Source organism: Bidens hawaiensis, unplaced genomic scaffold (genome assembly GCF_021521415.1).
Source record: "Bidens hawaiensis isolate Kalapana, Puna unplaced genomic scaffold, B.hawaiensis_p1.1 tig00045101_1, whole genome shotgun sequence".
NCBI classification, from domain to species: domain Eukaryota; kingdom Viridiplantae; phylum Streptophyta; class Magnoliopsida; order Asterales; family Asteraceae; genus Bidens; species Bidens hawaiensis.
In genome coordinates, this window is record NW_027498011.1 from 60,630 (window position 1) to 77,863 (window position 17,234).

The following is a 17,234-nucleotide window of genomic DNA, read 5'->3' on the forward strand; positions in this document are numbered from 1 at the left end:
ACTATTATATCGTCAACATAGACGGTACAATATTCTTCTAATCCTCTTAAAGCGTTTTGCATATGTCGTTGAGATATGCTGGGTGCTTGTTTTAAACCAAAAGGAACTACCTTCCATTGATAATGTCCGTCTGGGCATGTAAATGCAGTTAATAACTGCGATTCTTCATCTAACAGTACCTGCCAGAAACCACTTTTGCAATCGAAACTTGAAAAAATGGTTTTGCCTCTTAAGAGGGTTAGTAATTCTTGCATACACGGGAGATTATGGCTATCACCTTTAGTAGCTGCATTGATTGCTTTATAATTTACAACCATTCGCTTTTTTCCTCTTCTTTTTTCTGCCTTATTTTCAACTAAGAATGCAGGAGACATGTGAGGAGATTTACTTGGGACTATTAGTTTAAGATCTAATAGTTCTTTGATTTGTTTTTTAAACTCTTCCCTGTCCTGGGGACTATATTTCATAGGTTTTACTCTGATTATAGTTTTTGGATCAATTAACTCTATTGACGCTTTCATCCATTTTTGGATTTTTCAGGATCAATAGGGTTTTCTGAGCATACTTTCTCAAGTATTTCTTCAATTTTTTGATACTTTCTTATTTCTAGAAAATATTTTTCTTCAGGTTTTATAACTTCTTGAGTTATATTAGTACCTGGTATTTGTTTTGTTTTTGAATCTTTTTTCATAGATTCAAGAAATCCGGGCTTTCCTAATTGAAAGGCTTTTGTTACTTTTTTAATCAAAATCATTTCCTGATTAAGATGAAAAGATATTCTATCAAGCCATTGGGTAAATGGACCATATAACTGACAGAAATTGTTTCCTAAGAGTATATCAATACCTGATTCTTGTTGATAGATTGTTGGAATAATAAAAGGTTCTCCTGAGAAATAGACAATCAGATTTCTACAGACTTTATCCAACTTAATTGTTTCCTGATTGGCGATTGTTACATCAATGCTTCTGGGAGTATTTTCCCATAATTCATCGGGTATAACATGCTTGCTTGCGAGACATAGACTTGCCCCTGTGTCTATATAACAGTGTAAAGTTATAATTTTATATCCTTTTAGGAAAATTTTTCCCTTGATATAAATTGAGTTAGGATTAGTTATGTTTGAATATACTAACTCATTTTTCTTTTGTAAAATATCTTCTTCCCAATTGATAATTAGATTTTTATTCATCCTGATTCTTCGGAAGAGAAATCCTCAGAGGATGAATCACTAATTATTTTTAATGAATATACTTGCATATAATCATCAAAACTATCTTCAGAGGGAAAATATCCATCTGTTTTTGCTATAGAGATAAGCTTCGCTTTCTCTGGAAATTTTTGTCTATTAGGACATTCGTTAGCATAATGCCCTTCTTCAGAGCATATCCAACATCTACATTTCTTTTTTCCTTGAGGACAAACCTTAGGTTTTTCTTTTGAGAAGTATTTACCAGGAGTAAATTTTTTCTTTTTACTTTTCCAGAATCTTTTCTTTGGTTTATACCTTTTTTTATATTTCTTTTTGAAATATTTTTTATCTTTTGTTTGCTCACAGCCGAAAGATAACTGTGGGATTTCTGCTAATTTCCTGCAACAGTTTTTGTTGAATCTTTTTAACTGTTTTTGTTTCTTAGAGAAATCACAATATGCAGCAACTTCTTCTTTAACAATTTTAGTAGCAAACCCTAAAGAATGCATTGTTAAACCGTTTTTCTCTTTATTCCATCTTTCTTTGGCTTTTTCACCTACGATTGGAATTTTCATTAAGTAGACTTCTACCCAAGAGTGGTATTCTCCTGTACTTAATTTATATAAATTTGTTTCGAACAAACAGGTGAATTCGTCTAGAAGACAGATGTCACATAACTGTGCTCTTGTTAAGTTTTGTCTTGCTTTTTCAAGCAATTTCTGGTTTTCTAGATCTTTATTAGAAAAGAAATCAAGGCCTAAAAACATAGTGTATAAGGCGTTAATAATTTGTTCAAAAAGATCAATACCATCTAAATCCTCATTCCAGGAGGTTCCTTTGATAAAATCTTGTATTATTCCCGCGGACTTATGCTCTATTAGTAGTAACAAGGTTTTAGCATTAGAGAATTCTTCTTCATTAGACTGAATTATCAGGCTAATTTCGGTATTCCATTTATCAATTATCTCTTTTCTTTTTTCGAGGTCAAAGATACAGTCAATTTTTATAGTGTCAATGGCAGTAGAGCTTCCATTGTTAGCACTAGGTATTCCCTTATGATATGGCATAGAGAATTCAGCTTTTGCTTTTTTATAGCGTGTTCTACCATAACTAGTACTAGCTTGATGCATTCTAGTATTTTGTTTTGGAATTTCATCTTCTTCTGAAGAATCTTCTTCCTCTTCTGTTTTAGGCTCTGGAATAGCCAAAACTGTTTCTTTTGGGAAATATTTTTCGTTCAAATTTTTATTTTCAAAAATTTTTTTCTCGCATTCATCTTCACTTAAAGACAAAAGTTGAACGAGTTCATTGATTTGATCCACTGGAAGGGTATCTAATTGCTCATTAAAAACTTGTTCTAATTTTTGCGTAATAGAATTCATTTTGAATTAAGCTGTAGAAAATATAATTTCTTTTTCTTCAAGAACTTGTAAATGATTCTTAATATCATATAAGGCTGAGAATTCTTTAGCAAGATTGTTAAGCCTTTCATGAGGATCCATATTGATGTCGTTTATCAAGTAATGAATTCTTATTTGTATGGAGTGAATGAGTATTCTATATTCATTCTTTTTAGATTGAATATTTCTAAAGGCTATTTTTAAATAATTTTTTATCATTGCCTTATTTTGACTTTTGAAGGTCTTCTTCATTAGAGTTAAAAGGCCAAGTTAGCGCGTTTGGACTTTTGGAATTTCCTAATGATGGATTTCCCACGTTGAAGTTAGGAAAAGAGTATTTCTGAGATTTTTCAGAAATTTTTTCTTTTTGCCTTACGGATGTTGAAGGCTGTGTTTTTTCGTGATTATCAATTTTTTCTAAGACATCTTTGATAATTTTTGCCGCAATGACTTCTAAATTTTCTTTAGTAGCCATGTTGTCTATTTTATTAATTAATTCTTCTATTTTTATGAGTGAACTCATATTATTCTTAGAGAATATATGTTTATTTATGCTTCAATTTCTCCTTCTAAAGAAGCTATAGTATTTAAAATTAGTTTTGAGGACATTATATCCCAACAACTTCTTTTAAAATTTCTCCGTACTTATCTATCCTTTCAGACATAGACCTCATTAATTGAAGTTCACTGTTACCAGCTTCTCTTAAATGTGAAGAGATTCCTGCATAACTATGTCGTGGTTTAGACACAAGTATTTGTTTGTTTCGAGCAATATCGATTGCCCAATTTTCTCGTAACTGTGAAGGTTCTGAAAACTTACTTCCTTCTACGGTTCCGATTTCTGAAAATACATCTTCTATAGTTATATTCTCTTTTTCTTTATACTCAATTGAATGAGTACTATTTGTTAAAGCATATGAGATTAAATAATTAATCGTAAATACTTTATTTCCTGGTTCCATCAGGTCGGTTCTTTCACACTGATGTATGAAACTTAAAGTTTTATCGAAATCTTTTGAATCTCGATGTAAGGCAAATTTAGGATAAACAGTAAACATAAATTTACCATATGCTAAATTTCCTTGTATAGCTCCTAGGAGAGCGTCTTGTCTATTGATAATTCTATTATCAACTAAAGCCATTTTTATTGGAAAATTAATTCCATCTCTAAATTGTGCTTTTAGGAGAATTTTTACAGCTCCTATATGTACCATAGAGAGGGACTTTCTTAAATCTGGTTTTATTTGCAAAAGTCTTTTTGCAATTTCTCCCTTTGTTAGAAGTGGTAAATACACTTCTCCAGATGTATTTTTTATATCCACTGAGATTTCTTCCGTGTTGAAACAATAGAAGATTTTATTTTTTCTAGTAAAAGCTCTTGAAACAAGACTTTGTAAATTATTAGGTTGGTTAAAAACTTGCTTGGAGTTAAGCTTAAATTTAAGCTTGTTAATTTTTGATAATTGATCAGAATTAATCATGTAGTCTGATGAAAAACCTTTTTCATTTTCACTGAAATTTATTATTTCAGTTGTTTGTTGTTCTGACTCTTCAGAATCTTTTGAAAACAAAAGTTTGTTTTCCATTTTTTAAAGAGTTTCTATATACTCTTATTTTTTAAAAAAGAGCAACGAGGCTCTGATACCATTATTTGATGCCTTATCTGATGTCATTATTTGATGTAAACAAAAATGAAATCAAACAAACACAAGAGGCAACACAATGCCATTCTTCACATTTTGTCAAAATGAGAACTCAGAACCCCATAAGTCAAAAACTTTAAGGATAATTCTAATCCTAGAGAAGGTTTATAAGAACATTTTCTAACTTTAGGACGCCATTATATTATTGTGTACACTCACTTCTCTCTCACATTCGCCCTACTCTCTTTGTCTCTCCTATTGCTCCTTCCCTCACCTTTTTCATTTGTTCATGTCATATTTTCTGAACATTTACGCTCTTTCTTTCACCTAGTAATTTCCAAGTCATTTTTGAACGTACATATTAATTAAGATAGAGTTTAAGAAAACACACCTACATAGACATCGACACATACATATGTCTTAACACCATGCACCCGGAAACATAACACATGTATAAACAAATTAATAAAAAAAACTATTAAAACGGATTTATCCACCAACCAAATAAAGAGAGCATATATAATTGAGCAGTTGGTTCTAACTTTTTAGTAAATGCGAATGAACCATTGAACCTAAACGCCCTTTCACCTGCACCCTCCACGTACCCCCACCCCTAACGTGTCACCATCTTTTGACGTCGGAAACCACTGTCAACATCCGCCACCATCTCCATAAATACTCACCTCCCCCACTACCATAACAACAAAACAAACCATGACTCCACAAAGTCACACCATGCATCCACCCAATAACATCCACCTCCAATTCGTTAACATATGCTACAAACTCAAGGTTGAGAAAAACAACAACAATGGTCTCGTTCATAACCTGTTTAAAGTTAAAGGAGCCACGGGTGCTCATGTGATCCAAGAACAAACCATCTTGAACGGGATCACTGGCATGGTGCACCCGGGTGAGCTTATGGCTGTTTTGGGTCCGTCTGGAAGCGGGAAATCAACCCTTCTTAACGCTTTAGCCGGAAGGTTACCCCAACATTACTTCACCGGAACAGTACTCGCCAACGGCAGGAAAATCACAAAAGCGGTTCTCAAAAGAACCGGTTTTGTCACGCAGGACGACGTTCTGTACCCGCACCTTACGGTGCGGGAAACGTTGATATTCTGCGCACTACTTCGTCTCCCGACGAGTTTATCTCGTCGGGAGAAGACCGAGGTTGCGGACTCGGTTATATCCGAGCTCGGGTTATCGAAATGCGAGAACACAATAATTGGGAACACGTTTATACGGGGCGTATCGGGCGGGGAAAGGAAGCGTGTGAGTATCGCACACGAGATGTTAATGAACCCGAGTTTGCTAATACTTGATGAGCCCACGTCGGGTCTAGACTCGACAGCGGCTCATCGTCTGGTGTTAACCCTAGCAGGGTTGGCCCACCAGAAAGGAAAGACGATTGTGACGTCAGTTCACCAACCGTCTAGCCGGGTGTTTCAGATGTTCGATTCGGTACTGGTATTGTCTGAAGGATGTTGTATTTACTTTGGTAAAGGTTCGGAAGCGATGAGATATTTTGAGTCCGTTGGTTTCCGGCCATCTTTTCCGATGAATCCTGCCGACTTTTTGCTTGATCTTGCTAATGGTACGTTTCATCTGTCCCATGTTTAACTTATTCCGACTTTATGTTATGTTATGTTAGTGTTCGCTTTTATTTAATTTGTATTTTGTCGCGGATCCTTAAACATTAAACAACTATTTGTTCCCGTCAAATGAAATAAGTTAGATATGATATATTTAATTTATTATATTTTAGGAACATTATAATAGAGTTTGGGGCTGTCACCTCTGGCCGCTAGAGTGTAGAGGACCAACTTGGTGATTGTGTCAGAAGGTCGTGATAGAGCTTGAGATTTTGTGAATATTTTTGATTTAAAATTACGTAAAATTTAATATCATATTATCCAAAATTGTACTTTTATCAAGTTGGCTGGCCAGTGCCAGATCCTGTGGATTGTATTAACGTGGATGTATGATAATGGGACATGTGTAGTATTCGTTCAGTGTTTCCGGAAACTGAAAGAAAATTTATTTGCGACTTGTGTCTATTTATATCGATTCGTTGGTTCCCAAAGTCGTCTGGATTTAGATTTTATTATGAAATGAAATAATATCTTCAAAGTTACATCGATTATTGAACCGGTCTTTCTATAGTGATAATTTTATCTAGCGAAACTAGGTTCCATCTTAAATGGTTTAGGGTTTTAGTTAACTTAGGTACTGGTATAGCTTTAAAAGCATATATTTAGGGGGTTGGTTGCTCTCAGCAACCACCAACCGTGCAACCTTTGCCGTTAAGCTACACCACCGCCACTAAGGCGGGTAGGCTGGATAGTAGCATTCCTCTCTTATTTTTGCCAACGAAAGACGAGTAGAGAGGGGAGCAATTGCAAGTGTGTGCGGAGGAGAGGGGAGAGAGAGGGCACTTGCCGCCACCCACTCATGTAACGCTGCCGTTAGAGAAAGGATGCTAGCAGATTCCTTTGGATACCCCTAAGTTGTCGACCTTCGGTTGCATCTCCGACAGGTTCCTTTGGTGAAGGCCTCTACCCCTTTAGGAAGTGAAGTTACCTATTATAAAAAAACGAGTCGGTCAATATTTTATGAATATAATACTATATTAATTTTCAAAATTCATAGAATTAACGTCATTTATATAAATCTACAATATATACAAAATATGAAGCCTGAAATAAATAAAACATTGAGAATTTTTTTAAGCTCATCCAACCATCGATTCAGTTTGTTTTTCTAACCAATCGATAACACAAAAGTACTCAACTAAATCAACTAAATCGTTATGTAGGCGGTTTCTAGTTAGGTTGATAACATTGTTTTAAAGTGTTGCCAAACAAATTTAAACACTTCACGCTAATTTAATGGTCTAATTCTGTTACGGCTCCCCGTAAATTATGGGTCGAGTAAAGAGTGAGGAAGACTTTGCTTTAAAACAAAATTTAATTTGTGGATTTAACCTAATTTTTAGCAACTTTAGAGCATTCTCATCCGGTTCCCTATCCCTATATCCATATATATCATATAATTACACTAAAAAATACTACATTTCTCTCTCCTGATTAATTAAATAATACTTTTTTATACCTTTTTCATTATAGTTTTCTTTTTCCACTCTATAATTTAACAAAAATTACCACCCTTTCCCCAAATTTATAAAAAATAACTACATTTTCTCTCTTCATCCTATAATTTACACTCACAACCACTCAAAACCCTACCCTATAATTTACAAACTCCCCTCACAAACATTTAGGAAACCGGATGAGAATTCTCTAAATACTAATGGTGGTATAATTATTTTGAATAAAATATATTCCAAATCAAGTTATATGCGTTTTTGTCACGAAAGCCAATTTTATCATGATTTTGAAATGTGATCTTTTCCTCAAAGTGAACTAGCAATAGGACATGTCACCAATAAAGCAAGTATTTAATATCTTTTTGTAAATGTTGGTAGTGGAAAAGAAAGTTTTTCATACCTTTTTCGTTTTAAAAAACTTTAGAGAAAGCAACATTTTTAATGATTCTTTAATATTTATTACTAGATTTTATCCATGTATTACGGAGGGTTGTTATACATTATTCGTTTTTAATATTTATATATGTATATTTGGATTTTAATTTTTATTTATTGTAAAAAAGTTAATAATTAACATACTTGAGTTTTGATAATGAAATGGTTTCACAAATAATGATATGTTATAATCCTGTTTAAAAGTTATATGGGTTTTGTGATACCCATTACCCGTTTATTTTATTTATTATAAAATTGTTTCTTAATTATAAATAATATATATATATATATATATATATATATATATATTTTAATAAAATAGGATATTAATTTTTAGTGTATACCTATTTTATAGGATTTTCATATCAAATATTTGATTAGATTAATTTTTAATATAATATATGTTATAACCCGTTTAAGAGCTATCTAGGTTTGGTGAGATATTTACCCGTGAATTCGGGTTAAATGCGTGAGAAGCCTTTATTTACAAATAAAGCAAAATGGCTTGAGAAAATGGTTGTTTTACATTTTTCGTTTTTTAATATTTATTTTTTGGATTTTAATTTTCTGTATTGTAAGAAAGTTAATAATATACTCAGGGTTTGATGATGAAAATGTTTCATAAATAAATGATATGTTATAACCCGTTTAAAAGCTATCTGGATTTGGTGACCCATGACCAGCTTATTTTTTTACTATAAAATTGTTTATTAATTATAAATAATATCTTTTTCTTTTTAAATTGGATATTAAATTTTAGTATATCCCTATTTTATAGGATTTTCATATCATATAATTGGTAAGATTAATTTTTAATTTAAGGAGACGTTATAACCCATTTAAGAGCTATCTGGATTTGGTAAGACTCATACCCATGAATTTTGGTTAAGTCAGTGAGAGGCCTCCATTTAAAAATTAAGCAATCTGGTGACTTTCGTAAAAGGGAGGAGCGACCATTTCGCGACATGTAGGATTTTATGGGTTTCGTTTATATATATTATATAGATATGATTATATGATAAAAAAATTATTTAAATCCCAATTTTCTTAATAAATGTATTAAATTAAATACATATAACACTATTGGAATTAGAATTGGAATTTGATACTAGATTAGATACCAAATTGGTTTTATAATCAGTGCTTATAAGTTGTCGTAAGATAAATTAAACAAAAATAAAGTCATAAGAGGAATATGACAACATTGCTTACGTATAACAACATTACTTTCTTTTTAATCTTTTTATCTATAACTTTTTTTTTCTTTTGAAATGGGATTGCTCGAGTCAGGTTGTTTCTGTGAATTCCTTAAAATTTCGAGGTTTGGGATGAAGAAAAAAAAAGCTCTAAAATCATGTTTTTAACCATTTGATAAATAATTTAACATTTTAACAATTTTACCAATAGGGTCATTTCTAATATCCAATATGGACGAAAACAAAAAATACAAAACAAGTTACTAAAATGGTTTATTTAGGAAGAGTTTTTTCTTTTACATATAAAAAAAAGAAAACCATTAATGAGAATATATATATATATTGGTGCCCTGCTTGCGGTGCGCGCATATAATGTATATATGTGTGGGCAAAAGTAAAATTGCACTAATTTTGACGTTATTTTACTAATTTTGTGAAAATAACGTTAAAAGTGATGGAAGGTTAATCAGGCATCATGTGGTGGCGTTGATAGCCGAAAGACAAGGGTACATGCACCAATCAGCCGGCGTCCCGATGATTGAGTGCTATGTGCCTTATGTAATATGTCCAAGGCTTGATGCAAAACTACTATCGAGCCGGGGGTCTCACCGGAAGCAGCCTCTCTATCCCCATGGGGTAGAGGTAAGGCTGTCTACATCTTACCCTCCTCAGACCCTACCATAGCTTTGCTATTGGTGGGATATACTGAGTACGATGACGATGATGATATATATATATATATATTACTTTTTTAACAATTACTGAGTAGGCTAGGTTTGGGCCGGCCCAAACCCTCCTTTTTGAGCCGGTCCTGGGTCATTAGTTCAAGTGTTCAACCGTCTAGTTTATGACACCTAACCAATTGAGTCATTGGTTATTCCTAAGTTTAATAAATAAGTAGTACACTTTAAAATCTCATATACAAGGAAAGCTTTTTAGTGCACTCACATGTTACGTGAGGGTCCGTAATACCATTAAAGGAAGACGATAAAGTGGCTCATAGTGGGACGTTGTCGTTTACTCCATTAGCGACTATTTTGAGTGCAACAACTTTTCTTTTATCTTTTGATTCTTTTTACACACATCATCTTCGACTTAATTGGTTTGTGCCAGATATAATTTGATGTACGATTGAACGTTTGTGCTAATTCGATTCATTTCGTGCTGACCAGGTGTTTGGCAACACGACACGACATCCGACAAAGAAAGACCGAACATAAAGCAGACTTTAATATCTTCGTACAATGATGTGCTCGCGCCAAAAGTTAAGGAAGCGTGTTTGGACACACAGTTCAAAGATCATATATTTTTAAAGAATAAAGAACAGAAAAACCATAGGATATGTAAATGCGCAAGCAGTGTCACGACGTGGTTTCACCAATTCGTCGTGCTCATGCATAGAAGTTTGAAAGAAAGGAAACACGAGACTTTCAACCCGCTTCGGGTATTCCAAGTTATGGCAGCCTCGTTGTTGTCGGGTTTCATGTGGTGGCATTCGGATTTCCGGGACATTCAAGATCGGCTCGGTTTATTATTCTTCTTTTCGATCTTTTGGGGCGTATTCCCGTCATTCAATGCAGTGTTTGCATTCCCGCAAGACCGCGCAGTCTTCACGAAGGAACGTGCATCAGGGATATACTCGCTTTCCTCATACTTTATGGCCCGAATTGTTGGTGACGCGCCTATGGAACTAATTTTACCCACCATGTTTATCTCCATCACTTACTGGATGTGCGGGTTAAAACCCGAACTCGGTGCCTTCATCTTAACCGTATTGATCTTGCTAGCATACGTTCTTGTTTCACAAGGGCTTGGGTTCGCGGTTGGGGCGATTATAATGGATGCTAAACAAGCATCCACGGTAGTAACCGTGACCATGCTTGCATTCGTTTTAACTGGAGGGTATTACGTTCATAAAGTCCCAGGTTTCATGGCTTGGATGAAATACATATCTTCGACGTTTTACAGCTACAGATTACTCATCCGTGTCCAATATGGTCAAGGACGGGACATATGGTATTTGTTGGGTTGTTTTCAATATCACAATAAACACGCAAGTTGCAAGTTTATCGAAGATGATATTGAAGGTCAATTGTCGACGAGTACGTGCATAGGTATTTTGCTTATTATGTTCTTTGGTTATAGATTATTGGCTTACCTTGCTCTTAGGCGAATCAAGGCATGAACCGCTTGTGACTGTAACGGTGTTTTGTGACATGATATTGGCAATAGTAGTAGGACGAAACGCGACAATATGTCGCGAGTGACGGATTCAAGAAAAAGGACTTGAATAAATGTGAAGATGGAATCTATTTTATTTTAAAATGTCTTTGTTTGATGATGACAGAAAGAAATGATTTTTTTTTTTTTTTTTTTGCATTATTGATAGTACTTATTTACATGATTGGAGATATTCCCTTTCGTAAAATTCGTCAGGGACATAGCATAGTGAATTAGTGTTTGGCATATATAGCAATAGTTGCTATCAAATGAGTTGCTTTGTGATGGTCTTGCTTCTGGCATGGAAAGATGAGATTCGACACTACACCGCCACTTAGACGACACAAAGATCTTCTCTATCCGCACTGTTTCTTGGGTCCGATCACTAGATTTAAGGATTTTTTTAGCAACACGTACATATGTAACACCTACTTGAGAAATTCGTTCAAAACTCTAATTTGCAAAATGTAGTCCCAACCTTTTACATTTCTTTGTGTTAACAAAGACAGAACTAAAAAAGTTTAGCATTACAAAAATATACAATAAGATGGCATGCATCTCAAAATCTAAGTGTTCAAGATTGGAATGTGCAACTGAACTTGAGTAACTTTGTAGAGAGAAAAGAAAAGGTTTTGAGTGACCTTAGTGATACATGATGAAAAACTCGGCCACCAAATTCTATGATGTTTTCCATTAATATTATTACAATAGACCCTAACTAATCTATTTTCTCCAATGCATGGATGTTTGAAAATGATTTGGAAGGGATTTTACTCTATGACGTAATAATTGAAGCCATTTTTATTTTTTTGCAAAAGAAGAGTACATAAAAGCTTCACAGTTGTACTCCAAAATGAAAGAAATGGGTGTTCATCTTGAAGTTAAATGTTAATTTACTTAAAAAATCTTGATAAGGAGGACATGTTTTCTTACTTACGATGCAAAAGACCATATATGTTAATAAGAAATTTGTGACTACATTAACTAATATGCTTTGACTAGCCCAGTAATTAAGGGGCAATTGATAAACCGCATCATCTCCCTTTGAATATGATAAGGAGCTTATACAAGAGTTAGCATTCTCTTGTATGGACTAGCTTGATAGGGGAAAACATGACATAAAATGTTAAACCTTTAAAAAGGACATAACTTGAGTTATGAGTGAAGTTATGGGACCATAGACGGGTTGACCCAACTTTCAAACCAAAATTTCATCATTAGGCTCCCATTTCACAAAACAAGACCTTTTCTCCAATTCTAGTTATCTTCAAACTTTTCTAAATTTAATCTCTATTGTTTGTGGGTAATTTTTGTTCTTATTTAGTGTCTTAACTTCAAGTATTTTATAACTTCAGAAATTTGTAAAACCTGTCAAATTTAGAACACCCGCTTATAATCACCATTGTATGTGTTAAGCATTTATAATTTTATAAAATTTCTTCTTACTTGAGAATTATTTCTTTGTTTTTATTTTATTGCTTCCGTGCTTCTTTAGGTGCCTGATTTTTGGAATTGTTACTGATGGGTTCTTTAGATGCCTCAACTTTTAGAATTGCAATGATAGTGGAAGATGTGCCATTAATGTATGGGGACAATACTTATCTATATGTGACGTTAGTAGATTCTTATACTTAGCAAATGCACCCATGGCTCTTTATGTTGTAAGAAATGTGATTTTGAAGGAAATGCTTCCAACATGCTTGATAAGATTTATGCAATTTTAAGGGAACATTCGGTCAAGTTATTGGGTGACAGGCTTACTACTTTAATTGAAGATAGTTGTGCTACAATTTATATGCTAGGGGCCTTAGTCACATCCTAAGATAAGCTTTTTTAAAGTTTAGTTCTGCAACCAAACATAAACATAATATTGAATTGGGTTCAACTAAATCATAATTCATAAGTACCATTTTCTCCGTATAGAATCTTAACATGCCTTGGTATCACTGGTTATGTAATTTAACATAACCACCGGACTTGTTCTTACCTCACTCATTTTAAGTCATCACTAACGAAAAGTTAACCCTCACTAGAGTTCTATAATATCGCATAACATAAGAAATAATAAATGCATATTGTCATAGCGTGTGCAGCACAGAAACGGCCAGGCGAGGCGTTACTACCACCCACACCAACCCACGTCAGCTCATATTCACGCCTCCCTCACGCGCTCCTGTAAAGCTCTACCGCTGTTGCTCTGACGTACCCGTGAGTGGTTCTCCATTACACTTATTCTTAAGATGAAAGATATTTATCTTTCTTGTTTAAACAATTTTGTCGCTTATCCATTAAAAAACATGTTTTTTAGCATTTTCTGGACCAGAAACGTCCATTCTAACATGAAGATAAACCATAATTAAATTAAAAAACCAGACTTCATTCACAAAATCAACCACCTAATCACCATCTTCTCCGTCATCTTAATCACTAAACCAATATCAACCACCCCTGCAACCAGCATAATATTCACAACACTAGGCCGATCAAGATACGCCTTCGACATATTCTCACTCCCACTCGACACCACCGGCAATGAACTCCAACTTACCGACGGCAGCTCCGTTAACTTTAACGGTCACTTCGTGTCTTCCGTTAATCAAAACCCAGTTACCGTTAACCTCGTCTACGTCACTGAACGTAACGGATCGTCATCCATATATCTCGATGCAGTTTCAGTTTCTGGTCTTGACCGCACTGGAAAACGTTCTATCCTTGAAACCGAGTCAACTCGTTCTCAACGTAGACTTGTGGGTGGCAGTGGTGAACGGGTGTCGATGAAGGATAGGCCGAGTTTGGTGGGTGATATATTAATATACGTGTCGACTCATGAGGATACGGGTGTGGGTCGGACGAGTTGGGCTGCGGTGTACTCGACTCAGTTATCGACCGGGTTGACTCGGCGGTTGACTCCTCAAGGGGTAGCTGATTACAGTCCGGCGGTGTCTCCGTCGGGTTTATGGACGGCGGTGGCTTCTTCCGGTGAAAAAGGTTGGGGTGGGGAGGTGGAGGAACTTGATACGGATATATGTTTTCTTGACTCAAGACGGGTCGGGTCGGGTCAAGGTGGTGGAACATGGTGGGTGGCCGAGTTGGGCTGATGACTCGGTGTTTTATTTTCACCGGAGAGGTGACGATGGGTGGTGGAGTGTTTACGTGGCGGTTTTACCGCAGGAAAAGCCTTTTACGGTTGACTCGGTGGTGACTCGGCGAGTCACTCCACCGGGTCTGCACTCGTTCACCCCGGCTGCTTCGTTAAGCAAGAAAAATACCATTGCCGTGGCAACTAGGAGACCCGGTTCAGATTATCGTCATATAGAGCTATATGATGTCGTATCGGGTGAGTTTAAGGAGTTGACCCGATTAGTTGCTCCAAAGGCCCATCATTACAACCCGTTTATATCACCCGACTCGTCTCGGGTCGGGTATCATAAATGTAGAGGGACAGGAAACAATGGGAAGATGGTTAAAAATGACCTGTTTCTTGAGAATATTAGAACCCCAAAACCCGACATTTCTTTATTTCGGATTGACGGGTCATTTCCTTCGTTTTCACCTGACGGGAGTCGGATCGCTTATGTTCGTTTACCAGGCCTTTATGTGGTCAACAGTGACGGGTCAGGTATTCGAGAGATTTCTCCCGATGTTACTGCCTTTTCAACCGCGTGGGACCCGAAGCATAGAGGTGTGATTTACACGAGCGTCGGTCCCACATTTGCGAGTGTGGACACGGATGTTGATATATACTCGGTAGATGCTGATGCTGATGCTGATGAACCGGGTTTTACAAAACTAACCGTTGGGGGACAAAACAACGCGTTTCCATCGGTTTCACCTGATGGGAAATGGGTTGTTTTCAGGTCGGGTCGGTCAGGTAATAAAAACTTGTACATCATGAATGCTATTGAAGGTGAGAAGGGTGGGATAACCCAATTGACTAACGGACCATGGTCGGACACGATGTGTAATTGGTCTCCGTACGGGGACTGGATAGCGTTTGCATCGGACCGTCATAGCCTGGGTTCAGGAAGTTTTAGGTTGTATATGATCCACCCAAATGGAACTGGGTTGCGACACTTGATCCATAGTGGCTCAGCTGGACGTACGAACCACCCGTGGTTCAGTCCAGATGGGACGCACCTTGTTTTCACTTCAGACTATGCAGCTGTTTCAGCTGAGCCGATATCTAATCCACATCACTATCAGCCATATGGAGACATATTTACCATGAAACTTGATGGTTCGGAGTTGACCAGACTGACCCATAATTCTTATGAAGACGGGACCCCGAGCTGGGGCCCCAAATTTATGTCGCCAGAGAACGTGGAGTGGTCAATAGATGAGGAGAAATGCTCGTTTGAGGATTGTCACTGGCTTGCGGTAAGTATCGTACTTGATGAGGCTAAGATCCAGTGTGCCAGTAACAGACTTGATGAGGCTAAGATCCAGTGTGGCGGTTAGATTATTTGCTTATTATAGAATATAGAAGATGTTGATATAGATCATGAGGCACAAATAATATATCCATCGATGCTTGGTTGTACAATACAATCTGTGTAACACATATGTAATTAACATATCCATCGATGTTTTGTACAATAAAATGTGTCATGTTACACGTGTAATTTGTAGTTTGCGTGTCGACAAAGACTAGTAAAGAACGTTGGTCAGAAACACGAGGCGCCACTAATGTAATGCCAAATTCTATAATATGCTGGCGGTGTTGGTTTGATTGCTTTAGTTTATCATAGTGCAATGCTAGTGATTATCCTGTAATAAAATGTTTAAACTAGCATATGCAAATGCACCTTGCCACTAAGGCAAGGTAAACGGGTCTAAGCAGGTTCGGGGAAAGGCGTTTAGGTCAAAACTGGTTTTAGCAAAATGGGTTTAAGTCAAATGAGTCGGTTTTAAAACATATAGATTCGATTTTAAAACGTATAAACTCTGTTCATGTCAAAATGAATTCCTGTCAACAAGAGCTTTGGCTGAAAATAGTAAGAAAAAAAGTAATAAAATGAGTTCACATGCTATATTTTAAAGACAACCATAACGACTCGTGGTGACTGGTTGAGGTTGCTAATATTGATGCAGCAAAGACAGTGAAGGTAGCGTTGCGGCGGGGACAACAGTCATGTTGGTGACAGTGGTCGTGGAGACTGCAACGGCATTTGCGGCATAGCTTATGTTGTGATGGTGCTAGTGATGATGACGGCGGCGGCATTGGCAATAATGGTGATGTCGATAATGACTAGTAAGGATGGTGATCGAAAATGATGATAGATTCATAGGTAGTGTTGGTTCATTTTCACCCATTTTAAGAGTGGCCATGAGTCGGCCCAAATTGACCCGAGTTGACTCGTATAATTCAATATGACCTAAATTGATTCGTTAATACGATTTAAGTTTGCCCAAATAAAAGAGTATGCAATTGTTTGATCAAATATCAACTCATTTTTCAAAAACCTTGGTGTTGATTGCCATATTGCGACACTTGATGTTTATTTATTTTCTTTGATTATCTTTTTTTTAGCTTGTTTTTAATACCTTCACTCAGTCACACATGTGCTGGTGGTGGGAAACATATCTATCTGCATCAGATCAAATGTTGCACTTGCTTCTATGAAGTTGAATATGCACGTCCACTTTGTACCAACTAAATAAGCAAGCAAGTGTGGTAGAAATGGCCCAACTTATTATGGGTACAAATGGATACATCACTTTTGACACCTTTTCAAAAATCATTACAGCGGTTCCTCTTAAGGAATGCAACTCGTGGAAGATGTACAATTTTAATGTTAATTATTATTAGTTTTTGGGCCTACTATCCACACCTTCTATAGGACAACCATCATTCCACTAAGGCTGAGGGGTGCGGAGCGCTAGTCAGGGCGCGTGAGGGCGTTCGCTAGCGCCCCGGGGCGCGAGAGCCACACCACCGGGGCGCGAGAGGGGCGCGAGAGGGGCGCGAGAGCGGAAAACGAGGCAGGCGCGGGCTGGGTAGCGGCTGGGAATGGCGTGATGATGCATGGGATTCCGGAA

General features: G+C 36.3%; 2 protein-coding genes and 1 pseudogene across 2 annotated transcripts; 2 read left to right on the forward strand and 1 right to left on the reverse strand.

Moving 5' to 3' along the window:
- Positions 1–3,200: 3,200 nt before the first annotated feature.
- On the reverse strand, positions 3,201–3,734 carry LOC143595410 (uncharacterized). Its single transcript, XM_077074436.1, has one exon. It carries the CDS (start codon positions 3,732–3,734, stop codon positions 3,201–3,203), a length of 534 nt encoding a protein of 177 aa, XP_076930551.1.
- Positions 3,735–5,057: 1,323 nt separating this feature from the next.
- Positions 5,058–11,219, forward strand: LOC143595413 (ABC transporter G family member 25-like). Its single transcript, XM_077074438.1, has 2 exons — positions 5,058–5,832; positions 10,148–11,219. Exons 1-2 carry the CDS (start codon positions 5,136–5,138, stop codon positions 11,158–11,160), a joined length of 1,710 nt encoding a protein of 569 aa, XP_076930553.1. The 5' UTR covers positions 5,058–5,135; the 3' UTR covers positions 11,161–11,219.
- A 1,672-nt stretch (positions 11,220–12,891) lies between these two features.
- LOC143595411 (uncharacterized) lies at positions 12,892–15,668 on the forward strand (annotated as a pseudogene).
- Positions 15,669–17,234: the final 1,566 nt, after the last annotated feature.